Source organism: Trachurus trachurus (genome assembly GCF_905171665.1).
Source record: "Trachurus trachurus genome assembly, chromosome: 7".
Classification (NCBI taxonomy): Eukaryota; Metazoa; Chordata; class Actinopteri; order Carangiformes; family Carangidae; genus Trachurus; species Trachurus trachurus.
Window position 1 is genome coordinate 17,637,747 of NC_139901.1, and position 25,276 is coordinate 17,663,022.

The window sequence follows — 25,276 nt, forward strand, 5'->3', positions numbered from 1 at the left end:
TTGTACGGCACAGCTTGAACAGTAAAAATACATGTTTGCTGTCGTCGCCGACTTATTTGTTGTAATTGTTATTTTCGTTTTTAGTCTTCTTTTAATGACTAGTAAATTCAAACGTAGCACTTATTATCAAAAGCCAAAAATATATATCGTCAGTATTGAAACAGAATGATTATGAATCGTTAGGTTTGTAACGCAAGTTTTATACCCGCTCACTACCCTTGAACCATAAAACCAATTCCTTCGTTTTGCACCGGGGCATTGTGGGTACTGAAGTTTAGCAGTTGTGTCACGCTTAGGATCCAGCATGGCAGCGAAACAGAAAAGGTATGTGGACAATTTACTTTACAATTTGCCGTTTAATACGAGTTCAGCGGAGAAGTTCGTGTTTATGTTATCAACATTAGTGTTATCAATACAGTGGGTACAGTGTAATGTTTAATAGAGTCGTTTTAGCTAGCTAACGTGGTGTGTACTATGGTAGCTACCCATGCTGCTCTCGCTAGCGTAGTGATAGGAGTTAGCAGTTAGGCTAAGCTAATGTGTTCCAGGTCCATTTAATTACATCTGTCTGTCGTCTAGAAAACTAGAAGACCTGAGCGTGGATGAGTTCCTGGTGTCGGCGTTTGACTCTGACGGTGAATCTGGAGAAGATACTCCCAAACAAAATGGAGTCAAGAAAAAGAACAAGAAGAAAGAGTTAAACTCTGCAGCTCCCAAGAAGTAAGTCACATACACACACACACAACTCTGTCACAAACGGTATCATGTACTTGTACTTTGAGGCAGACAAGCATCTGTTATGTGTGTTTTCGTGGTTATTTTTCCGCTATAGTGATGATAAGAAGAAGGGAAAGGCGTCTGAGCACAAGGATCAGCTGTCCAGGTTACAGAATAAGGATCCTGAGTTCTTCAAGTTCCTGCAGGAAAACGACCAGAAGCTGCTGAACTTTGACGACACAGACAGCTCTGACGATGATGAGGAGGAGAGAAAGTACCACAAATTGCCGTCCACACTGGAGGTAGGGCAGCTGCTGGTACATGTGAAAGTTCATAATGAAATAGAAAGCAGATATCTTTATACTGGACTGTTTTGTATGTGCAGGAGGCAGGCTCTGGTGAGGAGGACGAGGACGAGGATGAGGATGGGCAGAAAGGTCAGAAGAAATCCAAGAAATCAGCAGAGACCATTAAAGTCACAGACAAAATGATTGAAGACTGGAGAGCTGCTATGAAGGAGGCACCCTCACCTCGGCTCTTCAGAGAGGTCACCCAGGCCTTCAAGGCGGCTGTGGCTACGACCAAGGGTGACGGAGCAGGCCAGTGTCGATACAAAGTGGCTGACAGTTCAGGTAGGACTCCACACTCACTGAAGTTACTGTAGAGTTTCATCGCAATTCATATTTGGTTTGAATGCACTACATTGACATTTATTTCAGTTTTTCCAATAACCAGCGTTACTGATATTACAGTAGAGTTAAATATATTCAACAGCAGACTTTTTGATTGGTCACAAAGGTGTTGGTAATAACACTGATTGAACTGTGACACTGTTTTACTCAAGTGCTTCATTAAAGCAGAAGTAAGCGATATATTTGTGTTAATATAAGTCTTAAATAGTTATATCTTCCGACAGCAATCACTTATATAGAGTATTTGGACCGAAACACAGGTCTGTCAGTCACTCTGCTCTGCTCTGAGCCGAGGAGAAAACATTTCTTGTATCCTACAGTTTTTATCCAATGAGGAGAGAGAACGGCATGCAGGGCTGTGTGTGCAGCCAAGGGATGCGCGTGAATGTGGTGACGTAGGGACGAGGACTGTTATGGTGCGTTCAAGGCAGCCCGTAACTCGTGTTTTTCCGACCTGTGAAGTCATACCAGTTCGATCTGGTACGAGTTCACGGGTCGGAAGTTACGAGTGGCCGTTATAGTGACTTTCACAGGTAAAACAGGTCGGAAAAACACGAGTGGGTTGCCTGGAACGCTACAAAGTCGTAAGTTGTGACATGAAGCTGTAATTTACGGTTTCAAAAGCCTGCCTGGAACGCAGCATTAGCCAAAACGACCGGATCGCTTACTTCTGCTTTAAGTCATGACAGCTAGAAATCATTTGATTATTTTTATATTATGTATTATCTTAAAAGAGCAGTTATTATTATTAATAATATTATTTTGTGTCTGTGCTGAGATATTTTCCTCTACCTTTTGACACCTTATTGGATGGGAGGACTGTTTATTATATGATCTGTGGTAATTGTAATAGGATTGAACACAGCAAACTATGCTCTTTGTAAATGTACATAAATAATCATTTTTTTCTGTCTGCTCTGCAGTGTTCAACGCTTTGGTCCTGTTCTGTATCAGAGATATTTATGTTGCCCTGCAGAAGATGCTCAACCTGAGGCCAGACAAAGACCATAAAAAGTATGAAGTGGATGTTATATCTGCTGATCTCTGCTAATGTTGACAGTCAATGTAGCAGTGCAAAGTTGGGCCACTTCTCACCTTGTTTTATTTTCAGGTTAGTGCTCCCATCATCTAGTCCAAAGTGGCAGAAGAACCAGATCGACATCAAGATGTATCTCAGTGGAATAGTTCAGGTCTGTTTTGCTGTTTTCTTCTGGTGTCTTCCTTCACTTTAATTTCTTCATGTACTCCTCTGAAGTAAATGTCATAATGTACAGTAGATTACATATACAGAGATGTCTTTTATTGTGTGTGATGCATAACAATTCATTTATTACACAAAGAGTTGTGTTTGGCGATGTATTTCTGCAGTGACATTTCCTCTTCTTGAATTATGCCCTGAAAACATCCTTGTGTTATTCTAATTTTTGTGTTGTCTCCCTCTTCACCTGCAGCTATTATCCTGTCTAACAGAGGCCACAGTCATCAGTGCTGTCCTGCGGCATGCCAACCAGCTCGTACCTTACTACTTATGTCTACCCAAACAATGTCGACACCTCATTAAGGTAGGAAGTAGATCACCGTAGGAAGGCATAGAATGTGATGCTTTCGGATGTAGTATTTACATGTGTCTTTACTTTTTTATATCTAGCAACTGCTGAAGCAGTGGAGCACTGGGGAGGAAACAAATCGTGTTCTCGCCTTCCTGGCCTTCAACAAAATCTGCAGACACAAGCAGGAAACGTATCTTAACACTGTTATCAAGGTGAGCTGAGTGCAGAGTAACAGAAATGGGCCGATACACAGCAAACCAGGATGTAACAGACTAGAAAGGAAACATTTCACATGTTTTTTGCTTTAAAAGTGACAATGACACAAAAATAGAAAGTTCAATGTCTATATTTTAGTATTTCAATACATTAGAAACACTTTAAACCGCATCAAACCTGTGTTCACATCTGTATTTTGAGCTTCTGTGCTCATTGTGTTTTTCTTTTCCTTTGCAGCAAATGTACATTGCGTATGTACAAAATTGTAAGTTCACGTCTCCCAACGCCCTACCCATGATCAACTTCATGCAGCGAACTCTCACTGAGATGTACTCCCTGGACACACAGGCCACTTACCAGCACGCCTTCATCTACATCCGACAGCTGGCTATTCACCTCAGAAACGCCATGACTATGAAGAAAAAGGTTGGTGTATTACAGACACGACTTTAGGAAGACTGTAACACCATGTAAAGGGGTGTTCACACCAAACGCGATGCTGCGTTGTCGCGCGTCGAGATTACATGTAAAGTCAATGCACAGACGCGATTAGACGCGAAATCGTGCCGGGCGACGCGATACGCGACGCGATGCCATGAAAATCGCTTCAACGTCGAGTTGAAAATATTGAACTTTTGACGCGACATTGCGTGACGCCGTGACGCGACAGCCTATCAGCGTTGAGATTCTGACACAACAATACACTGCTACCGACTGCTACTCACCGGAGTCAGATGGACAGGCACTCTGCAGCTGAAAAGAAGCGCCTGTAACTTTAGTTGGTGTCCTGCCTGGAGATCCTGGCACCAACCCTAGCTAGCAAGTCCTCAAACTCGGCAACAGTCAGTCTGAAGTACCGTACAACGGCCGCGACGCGATACGAGCGGGGCTGAGTGGAGTTTTTTTATTTTTTACCTGCTACACCAGGACCAGGACGTCAAGGATCAGCTTCACCTCGACCTTTGTCAAGCCTACGGTAAAATGAGTGCACTTTATGTGTCTCAACACATTTTTACATCCGTCCTGTTAGCTGGATTGACAGTAGAGGGGAGGGGAGGGGAGGGGAGGGGAGGGGGGACGCGATGACGCGAATTTACACAAAACGGTCACGCGTCAAAACACGAGCGATAGCGAGACGGATTCTCATTTGTCGCGCGAAAAAATCACGTTCATCGCGTTTGGTGTGAACACCCCTTAATGATGAGTGATTCTTAGTATTATTCTCGTTATTATTATTATTATTATTAGTTAAAATTAATGTAAAAATCTAGAGTTACTTCAATGATATAGTGAAAAAGAACAAAAACTTATAGTTAGAGCAGTTTAGCAGGATACTCTGACCATCTGTGAAAAAATTTATTACCAATAGCTTTCTTTACCATTGTGTTCCTGTAGATGTCTAGTAACAGCTCTCAATTTATTTATTTCCAAATCCATTGGGAAAATTCTGGAGAGTCAATCAAAGTTAAGGTGCACAGAGGGCTCGGGTGGAAAAAAAGAAAAAAAATGAAAATTCTAATTTAAGCTTGTGAGATGTCTAACTAGGGGTTTTAAGGGGTGCTGAGTCCATTTCAACCATTAGTTTTAAGTAAAAATGTTTCCCTGACCATGAATTATTGGTATATTTGAGTTATAGTGTATGGCAAAGGGTATAGTAAAAGTCATTGTTGAACAGATTCTAGCCTATTCTAAATCTAAAGATTCCATTCTAAAAATAAATAAATAAATAAATAAAATGAAAATAAAAAAGAAGAAAGAAATACAAAATACTTCAGAAGAGTACACTAGTTAGAAGAAAAAAAATAACACAAAGTGGGAACATACCGCACACTAGACTGGGTTATGAGGATCTTTAGTTTATTTCTGAGCAACGCGTTATAGTCAGGTGCAAATATGACTTGACCCTAAAAAAATTCTAACAAAAGGTTTCTCAGTTGTTTTTTATAGTATTAGATGTCCTTAATATCATACTAAAAGTTTACCAAAATTTGACCACTAGAAAGGTGTTATTTTCAAGATGGCGTCCAAGATGGATAGGAAGCCTGAGGAGACACCACAGGTGAATAGGGTAAAATTTTTAACTAACAGATATCACCATGAAACTTCCCAAGTTTATCACTTACATTAAGACAAATATTTTTTGTATTACAAGTTTTGTCAAATTGTATGTTTAAATATGTAAATGAGGCAATATCTCATTAAATATGCGCTAATTTGCATACATTTCCAGAACCGAAATCTGAACAATGGATAAAAGCCACTTTCAAAATTCTTGTTTTATTTTGTTGACATACTAGAGTCAGAAGTTTTTACAGAGGGGATTTTGGATATCTCTCTTTATCACTCTGTAAATGAGAAAATACTGTCACCAGCCCTAAAAATTCAAGTTGGTCGTGTTTTTAGGAGTAAAATGTTGTATAAATCAGGCTATGAATGATATATCAACAATCCCCTCTGTAAAAACCTTCAGAATATGAAAAGGGATCAAACTGGAAGGTTTGGTGTCTGTAAGTGCTGCTGAAGTGGAGATTTCGGGCTCTTATACAACATTTTACTCCTAAAAACACGACGATATTTGAATTTTTAGGGCTGCTAGTATTTTCTAATTTACAGAGTGATAAAGAGAGATATCCAAAATCCCCTCTGTAAAAACTTCTGACTCTAGTATGTCAACAAAATAAAACAAGAATTTTGAAAGTGGCTTTTATCCATTGTTCAGATTTCAGTTCTGGAAATGTATGCAAATTAGCGCATATTTAATGAGATATTGCCTCATTTACATATTTAAACATACAATTTGACAAAACTTGTAATACAAAAAATATTTGTCTTAATGTAAGTGATAAACTTGGGAAGTTTCATGGGGATATCTGTTAGTTAAAAATTTTACCCTATTCACCTGTGGTGTCTCCTCAGGCTTCCTATCCATCTTGGACGCCATCTTGAAAATAACACCTTTCTAGTGGTCAAATTTTGGTAAACTTTTAGTATGTTATTAAGGACATCTAATACTATAAAAAACAACTGAGAAACCTTTTGTTAGAATTTTTTTAGGGTCAAGTCATATTTGCACCTGACTATAACGCGTTGCTCTGAAATAAACTAAAGATCCTCATAACCCAGTCTAGTGTGCGGTATGTTCCCACTTTGTGTTATTTTTTTTCTTCTAACTAGTGTACTCTTCTGAAGTATTTTGTATTTCTTTCTTCTTTTTTATTTTCATTTTATTTATTTATTTATTTTTAGAATGGAATCTTTAGATTTAGAATAGGCTAGAATCTGTTCAACAATGACTTTTACTATACCCTTTGCCATACACTATAACTCAAATATACCAATAATTCATGGTCAGGGAAACATTTTTACTTAAAACTAATGGTTGAAATGGACTCAGCACCCCTTAAAACCCCTAGTTAGACATCTCACAAGCTTAAATTAGAATTTTCATTTTTTTTCTTTTTTTCCACCCGAGCCCTCTGTGCACCTTAACTTTGATTGACTCTCCAGAATTTTCCCAATGGATTTGGAAATAAATAAATTGAGAGCTGTTACTAGACACCTACAGGAACACAATGGTAAAGAAAGCTATTGGTAATAAATTTTTTCACAGATGGTCAGAGTATCCTGCTAAACTGCTCTAACTATTACTTCTAATATGTTCATATTCTGCACAGGAGCCTGAAAATGAGCATAAAGTTGGATCAATAGTCACAATTATAAGTTGTTATATTATGTACAGGCTAATTTTAAACACTAGAACGACTTTGCTTGTGTGTGTTGTGTAGGAAACGTATCAGTCAGTGTATAACTGGCAGTATATCCACTGTCTGTACCTGTGGTGTCGCGTCCTGAGCACCCTACACCCCAGTGACGTCCTACAGCCTCTAATCTATCCACTCTGCCAGGTCATAATTGGTACCATCAAGTGAGTATGACTATAAGCGTTCATTTTTCATAGTGTTTCAATGTTCAGCATTTCTGGCTAAGTGTTCTGTCTTTATTATAATTCATATAAAGCCAGTCTTTCTCAGCTATGAAGTAAATACCAGCATCAGCCAAATTAGAAAATGAATAATTTTTAGTTATGAATCATTTTTTCTTCCCCACAAAGTAGAGCAACACATGGATCATACAGATCCGTTAATCACCTCACCAGTAGCAGCACCCAATCAACACTTTTTTTTCTCTTTTTTTTTTTTAAATGTGGGGCCTTTGGGTCTGAACACCCACCTGGTATCAGCTGTAATTTTTTCCACATCATCATAATCTATCTACAGCAAATGAACAAAGGGTCTCCTGCTGTGACAGTGCTGTTTGAGTGACAGAATGGCTGCTGGCAAAAAAAGTGATAAATAAGCCAAGATTATGCACAGAAGACTGCAGCGGTGCTGAGAACTGAGAGAGTGAGAGAGTGAAAAATAAAATTTAACAGATAAAGTTGTACTTAGGAATGCATAAGATTTAAAGATTCACATAAAGCATTATAAATAGTACGTAAAGCCATAAGAAGAATTTTCAATATAAATATATAAAAAATGAAGTTCTAAGTAATTTTATTTATTTATTATTTTTACTGTGTATAAGTGTGTGTAAGTGTAAAATTTGTGAAATTTCCAGACGCTAGTGTCTTTGGCCCTGTTCAGACTTGGTGTTAACATCCATCCAGTGGACACATGAAGGCACTGGTCCACATACTTTTTAACTGTGTGGACGCAAATGTGTGCCTACCATATTGTAAAGGATCAACTATTCCATGGACATCCTCTGCCACTCTTCTCATTAGTTCCAAAGCAGTTTCATTATGAACTAAGACTACTTTACTATTTTAAATGGATAGGATCTTATAACATTTTAAGAGTTGCTCTCACACATAAGTATACATACAAGCACTTAAAAGATGAACCCGTCTGTTTGCCTAAAAACAACAACACAAGTCTCTTTATTTACGTCCCTTGTGAAGTGAGGAAGTAAGACGTGGTTAATCAAGACACATCTGAAGATGCATTTTAAAGTAGGTGTAAAGTGACACTTAGATCCGACCGCTGTGATCAGATCAGTGAAGAAGACGCAGGTAAATATCACATCTGAAAAGGGCCTTCGTCACTGAGATACTGTAGCTACATTATACTTTTCTATGTACAAGTGTTTTTCATGGATAGTCTGCACTGTGGTGTTATCACTGCTGGTGATGGACAACGATCAAAGAAGTGAAATAACTGAAAATTTTCTTATACTTCTCATATTGGTAAAATCTTATTTCGTCTCAGTGCTGAGTGCACTCTATTGATAAACTCCATCCCTCACCCTCTCAAACACACTGACAACAGATCTGTCGGTCAGAGTGGCTATCAGGAGAAATCAGCTGGCTGCTGGAATGTGAAAAGTTTTGTTCCGTTTCTGTCTCTCTGTACTGGTTCACTGTATTTCACTGTGTAGGCTCAAACTGGGCTCACTGGTTAATGTGACAGTATGTTAGAAACTCACATGGACTCTGAGCTGAGTCGGTGAGTGTATTATTTGTGTGATTCAACATTAAGCAGTGTACATATTTTTCAGTTACTTACGGTAATATTGGCCATTAAACATTTTGCAGTGGAGCGCCTTAATATAGAGTACAAAAAGAAATACTGATGTAGCAGTGAACAGTTATTTATAAAGCTGAATATTTAGATTCACAGATGATAGTGGTAGAGTCATCACCCTAAAGTTTGATGTCAGGAGTTTGTTGATCTTTTTTTGTCTCCTGTCAATGTGAATCCTATATGTGCAGGATAACAATCATCACAACAAAAACATCGGTTTGTGTGTATCGAACAGGTCCAGTGCATTTTCCTAACAGCAGGTGGAGACATTGACCACTGTTTCCCTCTGTCTGACAGGTTGGTGCCCACATGCAGATACTACCCCCTGAGGATGCACTGTTGCAGAGCCCTTACCCTGCTGTCCAGCAGCACCAACACATTTGTACCGGTGCTGCCGTTCCTCGTGGAGGTAAGACTTCCAGTCTGCAGTAACCACAGCATCAGAGCGGCCTGAGATCTGTTCAGTAGCTGGTCATGTTTCCAGCAGTCTGCTCTGAAGTCTTTCATACACCAACGCACCGTACACACTTCAAGACCTCAAGCACTTTAAAATCATGCCGAATTAACAGCAGTCAGTTGCCGCCTTTGCCACAAATGGAAACAATGTAAAGGTAAAAGTGATGAAATGTTCCGTCGGTGGTTTGCTGTGGAAAAACATAAAACATCAGTGGCGTATGAAATGCATTTTGGTCTCAACGGCCACAACTGAAGGAGCTCAGGAGGAAACGCATTGAAGTGTAGAAGAGCGTTTGTGCGCTTGCACGTACGTGTGCGTTTTAGAGAGAGAGACCTTTGTTATCAGACTGATCGCAGGTCACCAACTGACAACATTTCTCTGGGTCAGGTGTTAAGCACGTGACTGTGTGGTGCTTGTGTGTGAATACATGTGAGTGTTTTTGCGTGTTGTGTGGGGCGATGTTGTGGCTTGCCGGAGGAGAACAGTGTGCTAGCGACAGCGACTGGCTTTGCCCACTGGGAGTGGTCAGTGTATGCATGTATGTGTATGCGTGTGCGTGTGTGTGCAGCAGTTTGACCAACCTGATGAAGGCACAGTTGTGGTTTACACTCTGGTCCTATCACAGTGTGCAGCCCACATCCTCTCTGCCTATGGCCCACTCCCCACCTCTTTTTTTTTTTCCCTGCACACACACTCAGAGCCCCCAACCCCCAACAGCACGCCGTGTTTATTTGTGACGCACGATATTTCCTGTGTTTTTTCTCCTTTACTGTTCCTCTTGTTAAAGGCAGGCTGAGGTACGCTGCTACTGTTTTAATTAGAGCAGCAGAAGCAGCCCCTTCCTCCTGTGTGTGTCTGTGCCTGTGTGTGTTCTCGCATCTCCGAGGGGGGTGTACGATTTGGAGCTTCCTGCTTCAATAGCTCTGTGTGTGTGCGTGCGTGTGTGTGTGTGTGTGTGTCAGTGCGTGTGTGTGTGCATGTGCATGCATCAGGGTTGGCCCATGCCTTCCCACTTCCCCCTGGCTCCCCCGCAGACCGCCACCACATCCTATGTTTGTACAGACAGCACTGGCCAGGAGCGTTGCTCTGCTTCGCACACTGAGCACATTAACGACCACACATGCGCGCACACACACACACACAATAACGCACAGAGATACGTAGTGTCAGAAATAGCTTGATATACAAATACAGGACAGAAATTCACTTGTGCACTGTGGGCAGATGTGAAAGCTGAAGCTTGTAGACAAAAAGCCCACACGTTGGCTAGAATGTACTTTCAGGCACTAAGATAGAAATGTGTCATCCCTCTAACGCTGCTGCATGTAAGATGAACAGCGCAGAACGATAATTGTCCGTTATCAATATAGAGCTGATTACCGGTTGGTTTCTTTGGTTGAACTGATGTAAGAGTGATGAGGGATAAATTAGATATATGAAAAGACTAAAGCCTACATAATACATGATAAAATACTTCCATCAGTCATAGCTTATTACTTATCAACAGGTTTTGACCTTTGTGGGCCTCAGCCTGACCTTTTCACTACGTCCCCTATGGTTTGATTTGTATTGACAGTTGTTTGATGATGAAGACAGTGAGAAAAACTTTGTTTTACATACTAAGCAAATTAATAATATAGTAAAAATAATGAACTATAAAATTTAATAAAGGTAACAACACGTTGGTGCTGCTGCTGTTGTTTTTGCATTTGCTTTGGGTTCTGAATCGATACATTATTTAGTTTTCTGAATGTATTGTGTGTTGTATATGCAGTTGGTCCAAAACTCAGTGTCGCTGCTGTATTGTTTTCCTTTCACAGATCTTCCAACAAGTGGACTTCAATAAGAAGCCAGGGAGGATGAGCAAGAAACCCATCAACTTTGCAGTGATCCTGAAGCTTAGCAAAGTCAACCTAATGGAGAAAGCCTACAAGGTACGTCTTAATGTGGATCCACCACTAGTGAGGGAGGTGTAGGATGGATTTTATTGTCTTACATCTAGTGTGTACACCTGCTTTTATGTGTGCTGTGGGTCTTTGTCGCACCAAGAAGAAGCAGCAGATGATCAGATGAGTGGTTGAGGTCTTAGTTGATGTTATTTTCCATGTTGCTCAGTGTGTGTGTTTGTTAGCCTGCATGTGAGCATGAGGGGATTGAGGGCAGCGCTGAAAGCCCCTTGTCAGGGCTCTAAAACTGGCCCCGGAGTCACCACGCTCAGCGCTGAGGCCAAGAGGATTGCAGCACGGCCTTCTGGGATTATCCTCCACAGTCGGCTCGCTAGGGCCGCTTTCACTCCTGTCACCTGGGCAGCTGCCACGAACCCCTGCCTCTTAGACTCCCAACAGACATAACTAAACGAACACTGATCGCGGTGATAGGAAACACATTTATTTATAAAGGCAACTGAGATTCTTGCAGTGCAGGTGATGATGTATTAACTACAGCAGGAAGACTTCTTTTGTTTCTGTGGATCTGTATGTAGAGTTTGTTGATCTTTAATTCAACATGGATGGAGAAGGTTGAATAAATCATAAAGTGTCTTTCTCCCATCAGTATCACTTGTAGCTGCTCAGAACTAAAGGCTGGATTTAAGCTGCTGATTGTAAATATTTTAATCAGTGCTGCTTTTCTTTGTCTAGCATGTTGACTTGCCATGTTATTTCCAATCGAATGGCTCGCAGAGAAGCCTCTGTTTATAAGCCAGAGGTGACACAATCTAGGTGACAGACTGCTAGGCTAAGCTTAACCTGATAATCACACTGAATTGCCGTTTCATTTCTCTTCAGTCACCCAGTGTGGCACTATGCTAGCTGATTTCCTATTGGAAAGGAGAGTAATTTTGCTTTGCTGTGCAGTCAACAGCAAGTTTCTTATCCGTCCCACCACCACTGTCTTTTCCACCTGGACAACGCATTCACCAGAGCCGAGTTTCTCACATTATCATTATCACAGACCTACATTGATTTCAAGAGTTGTTATTTCTGTTCATTGGCTTGAACAGACTTGTACAGCCACGTCAATGTCTTCACACGCGTCATCATTTTTTTGTTGCTATTTCTCCTGAATGTGGGAAGATGACATCCTGTTCTTAATCCTGCCTACAAACCTCTGGTTGCTTCTCTATCTGTTTACAAACGGACAAGGCCAAGCTGTCACCACCATAGAGGACAATGATGACCTGAAGTTTTAAGTATGTGTGTGTGTGTGTGTGATGTGTGAATATTGTTTATGAATCTTCAGGATGGACTGATCGACCAGCTGTATGACCTGGTGCTGGAGTACTTCCACACTCAGGCCTATACCATTGGCTTCCCAGAGCTGGCCCTACCCACCATCATTCAGGTAATACCACCTTAAAACTGCTCCTGGACTGTAGTGATATTAGTCTGTGAAGTTATCTCCTCATATCCTCAAATGTTTTACAGGACATGACACATTCAAGTGGTACAGAATTACACTTCAACGTAAACTCAAAAAGAAGAGGTGACATTCCCAGAGTTTAGATTTTTCTCTGAATAGATGATTCAGGATTTGGTTCAGGTCCTGCCAGGCTGAATTTGCTCCCCTCAGGGGAAACAACCACAAACCCTCCTCTGCTGTCCCTGAATACACCGCATGGGCGGACTGGATGATCCTTTACACTGGTTCCTTCTTTCTCATACTCCCCCTCCTTGTCCCTGCAGCTGAAAGCGTTCCTGAAGGAATGCAAAGTGGCCAATTACTGCAAGCCGGTGCGCCAGCTGCTGGAGAAGGTACAGGAGAACAGCAGCCACATCACAGGACGGAGACAGAAGGCCGCCTTCGGAGTGGCCGATGCCACCGCTGTGGTGAGATTGTGTGTGTGTGTGTGTTTGAGAGCAAGGGAGATAGAGGGAGGGGTTGCCTTTGTCATCCTGTTTTTACAGGCTTCCGCTCTTATTTGACCTCTTCCATTCAATTGTATTTCTGGTTAGTTTGGCTCTTCTGTTTTCTCATTAGGTTTTTGTAAACTTTAATTGTTTTTTGAAAAGTTAAAGTGTAAGTTACAGTCAGGTGCATCATAGCTTCATAGCACGCCCACAGGTGAGCCTAACTGATAGGCTAGCTGAATGGAAATGTAAAAAAAAAAAAGTAACATTAACTATCTTTATAAGGTAGAAGTGGTTGGAGTTTTAAATTGAAAACATCACATCTCATCACCTGTGTTTTAAACAAAAAGGTAACACAAAAATCACAGCTCAGTCTCTAGATGGACTGAAATCAGTTTTGTGATTCTCAGAGTCAGTTCGGTATCAACACCTTCAGCTTTTGTTCGACTTCCTCTATTATTCTCTTTCTGAATAGGCTACCTGTATTAGAACTGCCTCTGACACGGTCTAAAATATGGTATCAGGAATTAAATTTAGAAATGTATTTACTAGGGATGGGCAATGATTTTCGAGTATTCGAATACTGTAGTCGTTCAATTAAAAAAAAATCAAATATCATCTTGTCTGAAAAAATGTAAATGTTCCCTTTTTCCTTGTGCAGAAGAAAGAAAACATGGAAAACCATCAGAAAGTTCTGTGTGAAACTCTGTCAAATAAAAAACAGATGAAACTGAGGTGCAGTGCAAACTGCACGATGCGGACTGTGATGAGAGGCGGTACCGGAGAATACTGACGTGGTTTTACGCCGGGAGAGGAGACTTTGCTCTCATTCCGCGATTTAATTGCACGGTACCGCTGTGATGAGAAGCGGTATTGTTACAATAATCTCCAGTACCGATACTCATTTCAGTCCGCAATTTCATTATTAAATGACGTACAGCTGTTTTTCAGTCTGTGATTTAAAACGAATAGTTCTTTTGGTTGAAATGCCTACCGTATCCCTATTATTTACGGCCCCTTGAGATGAACAACTGTCTTGTTTTCGAGGGGATCCAACATAAGCTACATGAGCAAGTTTGCTACTCACTGATTAAATCCCATGCAGTTTTTTGTTAAACTTTAATCACTTCTTCTTAAAACAATCACTTACAAGTTGTGCTGTGTTACCACTGGCGACTCCTATTTTAGAATGATGATGAATGATTGATTTCCAAATATTGTATTGCAAAATTTCTGCAACATGGCAAAACTCCAGCCAGTAGAAAATCAACAAGTCATACATTATATTTATGATAATATATGATAATAAATATTGATAATTATGATTAAAAATTGACGGCCCTGAAAAGTCCAAGTTACCATAATAACAATTTTTGAATTTTCTTGACAATCAGCTCTATTGGATTCTTCTTCTACTAAAAAGACAAAACTCAAGTTTAAACCATTTAACTCGGACTTCATTTAGTCTTTGTCTAAAAAAGACACTCAAACATATTGATGAACTCATTTAATGCACAGGTGAGATTTTACAGCCGACAGTAAATAGAATTTAAATGTATTCAGAGCTAACGGAAGCACAAGACTATCAACAAAATTGAAATTGTAAATTAATTAGTCTGGCTTGTCTGTCCATTAATCCCTCTTACTAATACATAAATCAGACCTAATGAGGAGTCGTAATTTGTCACATTGCCAGCTTTTGGCGAGATGGGGCCAGCTGCTGTGGTGGGTTTGTCGGGTATTCACAATAAAAGATGATTCTCGACAACCAGCCAGCTCTCTGCTCTCGACTTGCAGATTGCTAATAGTTTGTACAAGTTTGAGTCAATGTTTTGTGCGAAATGTAACAGTTGTTTCCACAGCAACAGCAGGATTTTAATCATCTAGATTACTCATGTCTGTTTCGCTCAGCACTAACGTGTAGGTGGTGTCTTATTTGAATGTTCTCAAGACACATCTAAATAGAGCTTTAAATAGAGCTCCACTTGCAGGACAATGACTAACTTTTCTCTTGTTGGCAACAATTACACTAGAAACGTTTCTTTTGGGCTCTTGTCCAGTTACGGTGAAGGCTGAGGGCCATCGCACAGTCCCACCGACATGCAGCCACTGATAATAAATGACACTTCCCTGTGTAAACTCTAAGCCTGGTGGAGAACAACTGTGTGGTTATTGCAAGCTCTTATGGGCTTTCAAACCAGAGGCGCCTCCGCCTTAGTGTGTGTGTGTGTGTGTGTGTGTGTGCGTGCGCGTGTGTGCGCCAGCTCTCCTGTTATGTTACCTGTCAACACGCACATTTTAATCTGTCTTTGCTACCGCTGAGAGTCCTGACGTATACTGCTTATTAATATTAAAGAGCGTTTAAGGATGAAATTAAAGAGCAAGGACTTTGTGTAATTTAGCTGATGAGAAAATGTGTGTATGTACGCACATGTGTGTGTGTGTGAGTGTGAGTTAACAAAACACAACAGACAGACAGCACGGCACTGCGGCAGCGCCAGCTCCTGTCGCCACGGCTCTCTGCTCAGCGGAGGCTGTCGCCATGGCATCCACTCCCTGGCATCGTGGCAGCAGCCGAGGTGTCACCGCAGGCAAAGGAGAGGGGACAGCCCTGCTGCTGCCGTGGAAAAGGCCACGGCCCCCCTCTGGCCACCAGCCCCCCACTGACATGTCACCCAAACTGAGAGCTCACCTAATTAATGATGCCCTGCCTCCATCCAGGTCGCACTGGGGTCTCTTGTCGTTCTCTCCTGTGGAAATTCTTTGTTTTGTTTGTCTGAGTCGAAGCTGAATTCAGAAGTAGCTTTTCCATTTTCATTTTCTCATCCAGCCCTGTTTTTTTGTTTTTTTTTGGGGGGGGGGGACCAGTCACTCGTCTTAACAGCCACACAGTTAACTGTGGTAAATGTGTTAAGCTAGCAGGAGCAGGAGGCCGTGGTCTGTGCGCTATATTGGATTTGTCGGTCAGATAATGTGATTGGGCCTAATCAATACCATCCACAAATACCTTCAGGGGAAGGCTGGAGAAGATCCGCTGGTCTCCGCTTTCAGGCATCTTCAATCTGTCTGGTTTCCACATCTTCTGACTCTCATCACTGTCCTGTCGTTCCATCTCTCTCTCCTGGTCAGCTGACGTGAAGCTGTGGTAGATGGAGCCTGAATGAACCTGCTAACAGGCCTGTCTGAAGAGATGTTTAAAAATGAACTACCACCCTGGATTACATGTTTATCCATAAACTTTAGGCTCTGGTTCATTTTAAATATGACACACTTATATTACATCCACTTCAGCAAAGATTTTAATCTCAATGTTGCTTTTTCAGGCGGCCTGGGAGAAGCAGACCCAGGAGGAGGGGACTCCTCTCAGCAGGTACTACAGCCAGTGGAAGAAACTGAGGGAGAAGGAAATCCAGATGGAGATCTCTGGCAAAGAAAGGGTAACTATCCACCAGCATCTACCTGCACATCATGAAGCACTTCTAGCATTTTGTTCCTTAGCGTCAGTGTTAACCACAAGACTGTTCATATATCAGTCATGCTATATAGCAGAAAGAGACCTTGAGTGTCATCAAGGCATCGGGCCTGTGTTTTGACCCTGTACATTGTTTTTGTGTTTGATTTAAGATGGAGGACATCAACCTCCCTGAGATTAAACGGAGGAAGGTTCAGGAGAAGAAAGCAGAGGACAAGAAGGAGTTCAAGGATCTGTTTGAGTCTGACAGCGAATCAGAAGATGAGGATGGAGGGTTCAAAATCAAAGGTGAGCTGATTCCTATATGCACTCAAACACACACACACTCACTCAACCCTCTGCTACAAAGGAGGCAGATTTTTTATTTTATTTGTAGAAGACCAGAGTACAAGTGTACTGCCCCTCTTGGCCTCTAGGGGGCTGTGTTTCGTTACAGGCTGCTCTTCTGCTGAAAGCAAAGTTAAAAGGTGGCGACAGTTTGATTTCTCTGCCGTTGTCTCTGTTTCTGGGACAGTCCACATCTGAAAGATCTTGCCACATGCAACAGATGACCTGCAGAGCTGTTGCCATGGCGCTCTGGGTTATTAAAACATCCACAGAGGCTGTTTTTGAGACGCGGAAAATTAAATCCCAAATCAAATGCAAGAGAAAATGTTTCTGCTAATCAGATAGTTTGGTTCTCCCTGGGCCGAGAGGAGCTCGTTCATCCTTTAAACCCAGTGTGTCCCGTCCTCTCGGGGTCGTCCGCAGGTCACAGGCAGCTGCAACCTCGACTTACAGCTTTACACTCGGACACACTCCAAGCTAAAAAAGCCCTTTGCGAGGTCACAGAGGGAAGGAGTCGGCAGCGGGGGATTTTTCTTTTTTTCTTCTTTTTTTTTGATGCATCTGGACTTCATTGTAGGGAGAGTCCCCACAAACGGATGGGCAGCTGCCGGCGAGCGGCAGGCCTCCGCCTCTCACTCTCTGCCCCCCTTCCCCTCCGCTCCCCGCTTGTTCATCTTTCCCTCCTCCCCTCCCACCCCTCGCGCGCACACACACGAACTGAAACCCCCCGACAGGAAGTACAGGCTTGGATCCCAGCGGGGGTTCCTAATTCAAACCAGCCCAGTGGAACAGCCAGAGGTGGCCGCTCCCACTCCTCTCTCTCTCTCCCCCTCTCTCCCTCTTTCATTCTAGTCCTCTCGCTCTCTCTTTTTTGGCTCTAAGGGCCTCAGCCAGCTGCCCCCGCATGTCCTCACTACACGTGTGCGCACGCACACACACACACATCTCGATGATAGCACACAAATGTACTCCCACCACCTTGTCGTCCAGTCTTGAAGAGCCAAAAGCTTTTGGGCAGCTCACCAAAGCTCTTTGTGGTTTCGCACACTCCCGGAAAGAGGGGGAGTGTGAGAGTAGGGGGCTGATGATTTAGATTGATGTGTGTGTGCGTGTCTGTTTTCTGAAGTGGTGGTGTCGGTGTGTGGGGGTAATAAGTCTTCCAGGTCATTTCGGGGCAACCTCTAAGGTACTACTGAAGTCTGCTGAGCACCGTATGAGCAACTAAGAGTGGGAGAGAGTGAAAGCATGTTTGTCATCTTTATATTCAGCTAGGAAGGGAAATGGGTGATGTTTTAATAGATGTTATTTACCTGTGTGTGTGTGTGTGTGTGTGTGTGTGTGTGTGTGTGTGTGTGTGTTCCCAGACAGAGGAAGCAGCTCTGTTTTGCTTCTCTCTCCTCCACGCCCCCAGCCTCTCATCACACCTCAACTTCAAAGCCTGTGGACCCCAGTTGTCCCTTTGGCTAGACAACATACACACACACACACTGTACTCTGAAGATAGCACAACACAGTTTCAGACAAACTCCCAACTTCTCTCAGGCACACACAAACACGCAGCAGCGCGCACACACCAACATTCCCATCATCATCGTAGCGGTGGAACCTGCCTGCTATCTCCATTTGCTATATTTAGGCCGTGAGCATAAGATGTCTGAAATTGCAGGTAGTAAACTGTCATGGGTGTTTGTGCAGCAGCAGCAGCGGCGTCTGTAATCGACTCTCAGTTCCATCTCAGGAGGAAATAGACACTTCCAGCTGCCTCTGATACCTGGCCCACATATAGATGTCTCCAAAGTCCTCAGACGTCAGCGATGCACCAACGCTAACTAAAAAATGTCTGAAGAAAGTAACACTAGACAAAATTCTGTGCAATGAAACATGTTTTTTTTTCTGTTGTCGCTTCTCCTCAGGCAAAAAGGGCACCCGTGGGTCAGATGATGATGACGATGATGATCTTGACGACCTGTCTGACATGAGCGATGATGAGGGGATGGAGGGAGGAGACTCAGGTTGGTGCAACATCAACGTCCAAAGAGCAAGAATTCAAACAGCTCTCACAAATTATTAGCTTGCTGCACAGCAATAAATCTGTTGTGTATTTACTCGTGGTGATAGTTTAATTAGTCATCTGAGAGGAAGTTAATCAGCAACTATTCAAAAATTGATGAATTTTCATTCCAGTGGATATGCTGCTTTTCTTTGTTTTATTTTTTTTTTTCAGTTTTAATGGTTTTAGCTGAATATTTTCAATTTGAACTCCTTAATTTGGACTCTGGAACCACTGAGGGTCAATTTTCATTATTTAAAAAAAAAAGAAAAAGACAATCCATCATGAAAATAATTAGCTGCAAAACTGAATTTTTACATTGAAACTAATTATAGCCTCAAAGTAATAACCTTTGCTTAGTTAATTAGAGGGCAGGAAATTCTAAGTTGGTTTCTTGAATCAATAACTAATGTACAGTTGAACACAGGTTGTACTCCACCTACATCCATGTAGGTCTGTATCTATAAACTAAGCAGTGCTGTTTGTTGCAGCAATGGTTGCAGTGTCAAAATTGTTGAGGAAACAGTTAAATAGTTGTGATCACCAGCAAGATATGCTTAGTTGATTGAGTAATAATAAATATTTTGTAATGGACCAACAGTTATTATATTCCCTAGTTTCAGGAATTCAGTCAAAAGAATTTGCTTTTCCTTGTATCTGACAGTTAAAACCAAAACCAAATATTATGAATCACTGACTGTAATTGCTGTGATGGCAAGGGGTCATTAGCTACTGCCTTACTAGGCAACTTTTTGCACACAATTAGTTTAATAGTTTTCTGTTTTCTTTCAGGTTAATAAAATGAATGGTGTCCACGTTTCAATGTCTGTTTTCTTTGGGGAAGTTATTTATCTCCAAGAAATCAACAAAATATGTAAATGACCCCAGCTGAAACATAGAAGTGAATAAGAAAATGACTGCTAGCCTGCTGCTAACTCTCTAGGTGTCTCTACCTGACCGGAGTAGCAACAACAACCTGTAAACTAATGCTGCTGCAAAGACCCTGCTAATTCAAGTAATGTGTGAACGTAACTTTGAGTTATCTGAGTGTGGGAATTACTAATTCATGCACAGGAACGACGAGAGTGTAACCTCTGACAACTGCAGGGCTCCAACAGCTGAATAATAAGTGTTTCCTGTCTGTGTTCCAGATGATGATGAGGATGATGGGGATGAAAAGGCGTCCAAGGCTCCTCAGCCGCTGTCCTCCTCTGCTCTGATAAAGCTGGCAGAGGGAGACGAGGATGTGGTGGAGGACCTGGAGTTGTCTGACGATGACTGAGCGTTCATGGCTGCACACGCTCAAACTCACCTGAGACACTTGTTATGCTCTCCCCCAGTATAATTGGATTTTTTTTAATGTTCTAGTCTTTGCTTTCGAAATTTGTATTACTTCACTTGTACAGTACAAATGTGTTCATGGGATAATTTTATAAAGCATTGAATTTGCAAAGAGAAAATGGCTTTACAAAAGAGTGTTTTTTGGGGGGGTTTTTTCACCTAAGATGCTAATTAATCGAAGCCTGCATGTGCATGTCGATGCAGAAGTGCACCTGAAGTAAGTCATTTGTGTCCTCCATGCATGTGCACACCTGTAGGCACCCTCAGGCTTTCTGAGGACAGGCTATTTGGAGAGATCTCCGAGCCTCGCTGAGCCGGGCCGAGCCGAGCCAGGCTGGGCCGGCCAAGAGGAGGGGTACAGAGAGGCGGGTGTTGAGCCCCGAGGCAGCAGTGCTGTGCCAGGCTGGCAGGGTGGCGTCTGATGCTGTGCCAAGACTCTCTGCCCAGGTGGTAGAGCAGCAACACAGGCTGGTCTGTTTCTCTGCCAACTCCTCATAACCCACCCCACCCCACCCCCTCCCGGACCACTGTCTTTTCTGTCTGTGTATTCACATGCTCAGACACAGCTTTCCTACTCCAGCTTCTCCCCCTTTTTCTTTCTCGGCTTTACCGCAGCCTTCACTGAGGTAAAGGTGATACTGGTCTTTGTTGGGTGAACGATTATCACGCGTTTTCACTGGTGCACAATACAGGGAAGTTTTGTTGTTTGACATGGACTTAAACTCATGTGAAGATTTGATTTGTGTCGCCACATTTCCTCTGTAGTCATCTTCCTAGTGAACACAGCGCAGAGGCCCAGCCTACAGCGAGGGGAAGTCCCAGCAGGGTCTAGAGTGTACTGCTTCAGTGTAAACTCTTTGAAGGAGGAAGGTAAGTGTGAGAGGTGGGGAGGGGGGACGGTATTCCTGGTTCTAGTCCTGTGTGTGTGGGTGTACGAGGCGGGTCAGGTTTATCCCCACAGGCAGGGAGGCCTTGGCCTGCAGCTGAACCTCACACTCTGACAGCTGGTGTTGACCTGAACTGTGCTCCCCATGGGTCACCTCCCCTTCACACACACACGAGGGGACCACATACTCCCTCCTGCATGGTTTTACAGGACGGCCACAAACACCTTTAGGAGCAAAAGACGCATATACGTTGTCTGACACAAATGACAAATGAGAAAAAAAGATGAATTTCTTTAGGATTTATTTCACCTGTGTGGTGAATAGAAAAATAGGATGAAGACAAAACTTTTGAAGGGAAATCTAGAGACCATTTTAATTCATTGCTTGCGTTAAAAAAAAAAAAAAAAATCCATAACAAATTAAAAACATTTGCATTAAGAGCTTTTGTGCCTTACTTTTCCCTGTAACCAAGAGAAAACCAAGTTAAAGTATCTTTGGAATCCATCTGAAGGGCTAATTATAATACATATCATAATCTGCTTTATCTACTACATCAAAAGTCCTATAAATATTTTTTTCCTCATATTTATATGCTGAAGTAGCATTCGAGATTGGAGCATCTTTTAATATTACACTTTTAAAAAAATGGCAGAACAAAATTATTAACAGAAGTACCACCAAAGTTCAGCAAGTCACATTTTTCAGTAAAGAAAACCTTATTCGTGCAACTACATTTAACAAAAAGTAAAAGTACCACGTATGTAACCTTCAGGATATTTTCATCTTAAGCATGATTCTGTACAATTTTGCATGTTTTTCCTACCTCCCACAGTAGTCAACACAAGCGTACAATGACGTAAGCCGTACACACCATAGAGGCTTCTGCATTTCGCCAACATGTTTTAAGCCTTTGTATGTCAGGAAATGACAGACCTACCTGTGTCACCCTAAACACAGTCTGTCATGTGAGGCACTAGCCTAGCATTCCCCTGTTGGACCAGTCTTTCTCTGAGACTATTTAATGCAAAAAGAAGCGGACACATTGTGAAACGTGTTTCCAATTCCACACATCCGGTCATCTTTGGTATTGGGACAGTGGAATGCATAGTTGCAGTGATAAGAGGGAGATGGTCAGATCTGGTGCTGCTCAACATATGCTTCAACTCCAGCCTCTAAAAAAGATAGCTCCACGCTGCCGTTTGGCTTCGGAAAACAAGCGAGCAGAAGGAGGGGAGGGAGAGAAAAGGAGGGGAGAGGCGTCTCTTTTTAATTCCTGGATTCTGCAGGGCTTGTGGTGAGAGCAGTCAGAGATGGAGACTAGAGAAAGAGAGTGAGTGAGCAGAGCTTCCTCCAGCCCAGGAAGGAAGGAAGAGTTTCCGCTAGCGTCTGACTGTCTGACTTGCAAGAATGTCGCATTTGTGGCAGGGCTTCGCTCCTCTTTTTTTCTTTTTTTTTTGGCAGGCTCTCTGTGACCAGCTGTCTCCTTTTCCTCCTTTTTCTCTTTCTCTGTTCCTCTGTCGCTTCACGTGTCTCCCTTCCAACACAGTTTCTTTGGATTCTGCACAGCTACAGCCACTGCAGAGGAACTCAGACTCTTGATTGGTTTTCCGTATGTAGTCCATATCGTCAAGTTGTCTTTAATTCCAGTCCAATGTTTTCCCATAAATTTCAGCGTAAAGGTCCCAAGGTGGGGGGGAGTCTGGTAAATAGAGCCTGGGAGTCAGTCTCTCTGGTTCACGTTACCCCCCCTCCTCTACCTCACCCTTCCTCGGCTCCCTGGTTATAGCTTGAGGCAGGTCTGCCATTCTCGCCACTGCCTGTCGGCTCCTACGAAGGAGTTTTGGCCTCGTATCTTCCCGCCACCGTGGAGGCGTTGCCATTTTCCTGCTTTGGGGAGGAGCATCCTGGGGTGGGCCCGCTGTAGGGAGAGGAGCTGCTGCTGGTGGAGGTGGGTCTGTGGGGCAGGGTCAGAGAGAGGGGCAGGGGGGTGTCAGATGGGGTGGTGAGGGGGTCCCGGTCCCGATCCGGGGGGCGCAGAGCGGCAGACGGTGGAAATGGGAACGCCAGGGGGAATCCAGTCATGTAGAAAAGCCTGCCAACGCGACGCGCCACCTGAGGAAGGAGAGGAGAGCACGTGACCGTCTGTACATTCTGTGGGTGTTGTGTAATGGACTAATGATGTATGTACTGTAAGAGAGAGAGAGAGAGCGCAGGAGAGGAGAGGCTGCAATCTGAGGGGCAGGCTAATTTAAGGGAATTAGCTATGCTACGCTTAGTTTATCATGGGCCTACGGACAGAAACACTCATTCCAACACGCACACTGCTCGCTTCCCAAGTCCACACAAACACACACGCGGGTCGGTAGTGTGTGTACCTGTGAGAGGATCTTGAGCGCAGGCCCCAGCTTTAGTCCCATGGTGCTGAGCAGGTGCTCCTCAGTGAGCAGTGGTAATGTCTCCCCATCAATGGCGTGCTCCCGAAACACCTGGCGAAGACACAGCCGCTTCAGCCTCAGCCCCAACACACGTACACGTGCACGCAACACGACACACAAACTTACACATTCACTGCCACAACCTACAAAACAGTGGGTGTATTCCAAAATGTCACATTCCCATTTTGTTGTATCGGTTCAGATTTATTCACTTTTATACAAATCCATGCCCTGATGCATATCGAAGGAGCCATTAGCTACTACTCATTTCTCCTGTTCATTGTGGCCACAAAGAAATCTGTTCCTGGTATGAGACTTCACTGTTGGAGATGAGGGGAATAAATTCAACTGTGTTGTTTCATAAGAAAAATACATTTCTGAAATGTATCTGAAGCTAATAACAAGGTATTTTGTACGAAGAAGCCTGGGTTTTGGACATTAGAAAATGTGGCGTAATTTCCTATTGTCACTGGAGTCAAGATGAGAATGAGTCTATTCACATTTACGGTCAGGATGATGACAGCAACCGTTATGTCATTTAACATGTCATCATGTGAGTACTGTTGCAAGACTCAAATGAGATTAAAAATATTAATCAAGATAAAAATAAAGGTAAGATTTTTTTTTTCTCAAATGCTGGATGTTTCATTTTGGAACAATACATGGCTTTAATACACACACATGTTGCATTCACACAGTGTACACCTCTACATGCACTGCTAACTCGCGCTCATTCACACAAAGCCCACAAATACAGCAGCAGTTGTGAACATGACCATTCATGCATCCACACACACTCGCAATAAACTTGAAGAAACCGTGTGTTGCTCAGGTTTAGTGCTTCTACCCTAAACATACTGAAATGCTACGGTAGCGCTGCAGTATAAATTACATTTTGTCACTACTCTTCCTCTGTTGTTAGTAGTCCGCCTGCCCCTGGACTCTTTCCCCACCTCCCTTCCTCTCTCTCTCTCTCTCTCTCCTCCCTCTCCCTATATCCTCACCTGTGTGTATTCAGCACATCCGGCCAGGCTGCTTATGAAGCCACACACGTCCTCCACACTCCACTTGCTGATGTCCTCCACAGGATTTGCTGTGGCCGAGTCCTCCCCATCCATGAAAAGACTTCCCACAGAGCCTGAAAGAGCAGCAGTGGGTGAAAATGATGTGTCAATGTAAACACTGGGTACAAAGCAGCCGGCCATACAGAGGATCATGCCTCTGTTTTCATTTTTTTTCTCATGCATGACTTGCGTGGCAAATGTAGAGACACTTCTGAGGGTCATATGAAAATATTTTCAACTGCTTTTTACAAAGTTGACTACATTTTTTGTCATGATAGTGATTTTATAAAATCACTTTAATATTCATTTATAATCAAACAGTTTGATTTCTACTGTCAAGATTTCATTTCAGTTGTTTAATAGCTCATGGTGGGAATTTGAATAATGTTAAAAAATAAAGTTAGTTTATAACTGAATTGTATCATGATGTAGTTCCTCTCCATTTGTAGTTTGGACGTGTGCACAAGGTGTGTCTGTCTATATGTGCACTATACATATGTGAACAAACAACCCCATCCTCCTTCCTTTGTGCGCACGTGGCTGTTGTGCTGGTGGTGTGCACAAGGGTCACACCGGGGTCAGAGGCAGGGCCCCTAACAGGGAGAGGTCTCCACACTGGAGACACGCACACAGAGTGA

The 25,276-nt window shown here is 42.7% G+C and overlaps 2 protein-coding genes across 3 annotated transcripts in view; one reads left to right on the plus strand and one right to left on the minus strand.

The window, feature by feature from the left end:
• The first annotated feature begins 290 nt into the window (after window positions 1-290).
• noc2l (NOC2-like nucleolar associated transcriptional repressor) lies at window positions 291-20,350 on the plus strand. Its single transcript, XM_083975003.1, has 18 exons — window positions 291-324; window positions 580-720; window positions 833-1,019; window positions 1,103-1,349; window positions 2,333-2,423; window positions 2,521-2,599; window positions 2,861-2,971; window positions 3,058-3,171; window positions 3,413-3,601; window positions 6,961-7,100; window positions 9,055-9,166; window positions 11,035-11,148; window positions 12,455-12,556; window positions 12,898-13,041; window positions 16,386-16,499; window positions 16,687-16,822; window positions 18,775-18,873; window positions 20,063-20,350. Exons 1-18 carry the CDS (start codon window positions 305-307, stop codon window positions 20,191-20,193), a joined length of 2,271 nt encoding a protein of 756 aa, XP_083831129.1. The 5' UTR covers window positions 291-304; the 3' UTR covers window positions 20,194-20,350.
• A 1,287-nt stretch (window positions 20,351-21,637) lies between these two features.
• Window positions 21,638-25,276, minus strand: part of samd11 (sterile alpha motif domain containing 11) — a 50,196-nt gene continuing 46,557 nt past the window's right edge. Inside the window, exons 11-13 of one of the 2 annotated variants that reach the window (XM_083975152.1) lie at window positions 24,579-24,712; window positions 23,515-23,625; window positions 21,638-23,251 (exon numbers count right to left, since the gene is read on the minus strand). In XM_083975152.1, the coding sequence (XP_083831278.1) occupies window positions 22,967-23,251; window positions 23,515-23,625; window positions 24,579-24,712 (530 nt within the window). In that variant the 3' untranslated portion in view covers window positions 21,638-22,966. The remainder of the gene's footprint in view (window positions 23,252-23,514; window positions 23,626-24,578; window positions 24,713-25,276) is intronic. The other variant, XM_083975153.1, reaches the window with a different exon arrangement.

Bases quoted from the DNA above. Each gene is read 5' to 3' on its own strand.
- noc2l (XM_083975003.1), top strand. From the start codon at position 305: ATGGCAGCGAAACAGAAAAG. The intron at 2,600-2,860 runs GTCTGTTTTGCT...CTTCACCTGCAG, and splicing joins ATCTCAGTGGAATAGTTCAG to CTATTATCCTGTCTAACAGA. The intron at 7,101-9,054 runs GTGAGTATGACT...TCTGTCTGACAG, and splicing joins GTCATAATTGGTACCATCAA to GTTGGTGCCCACATGCAGAT.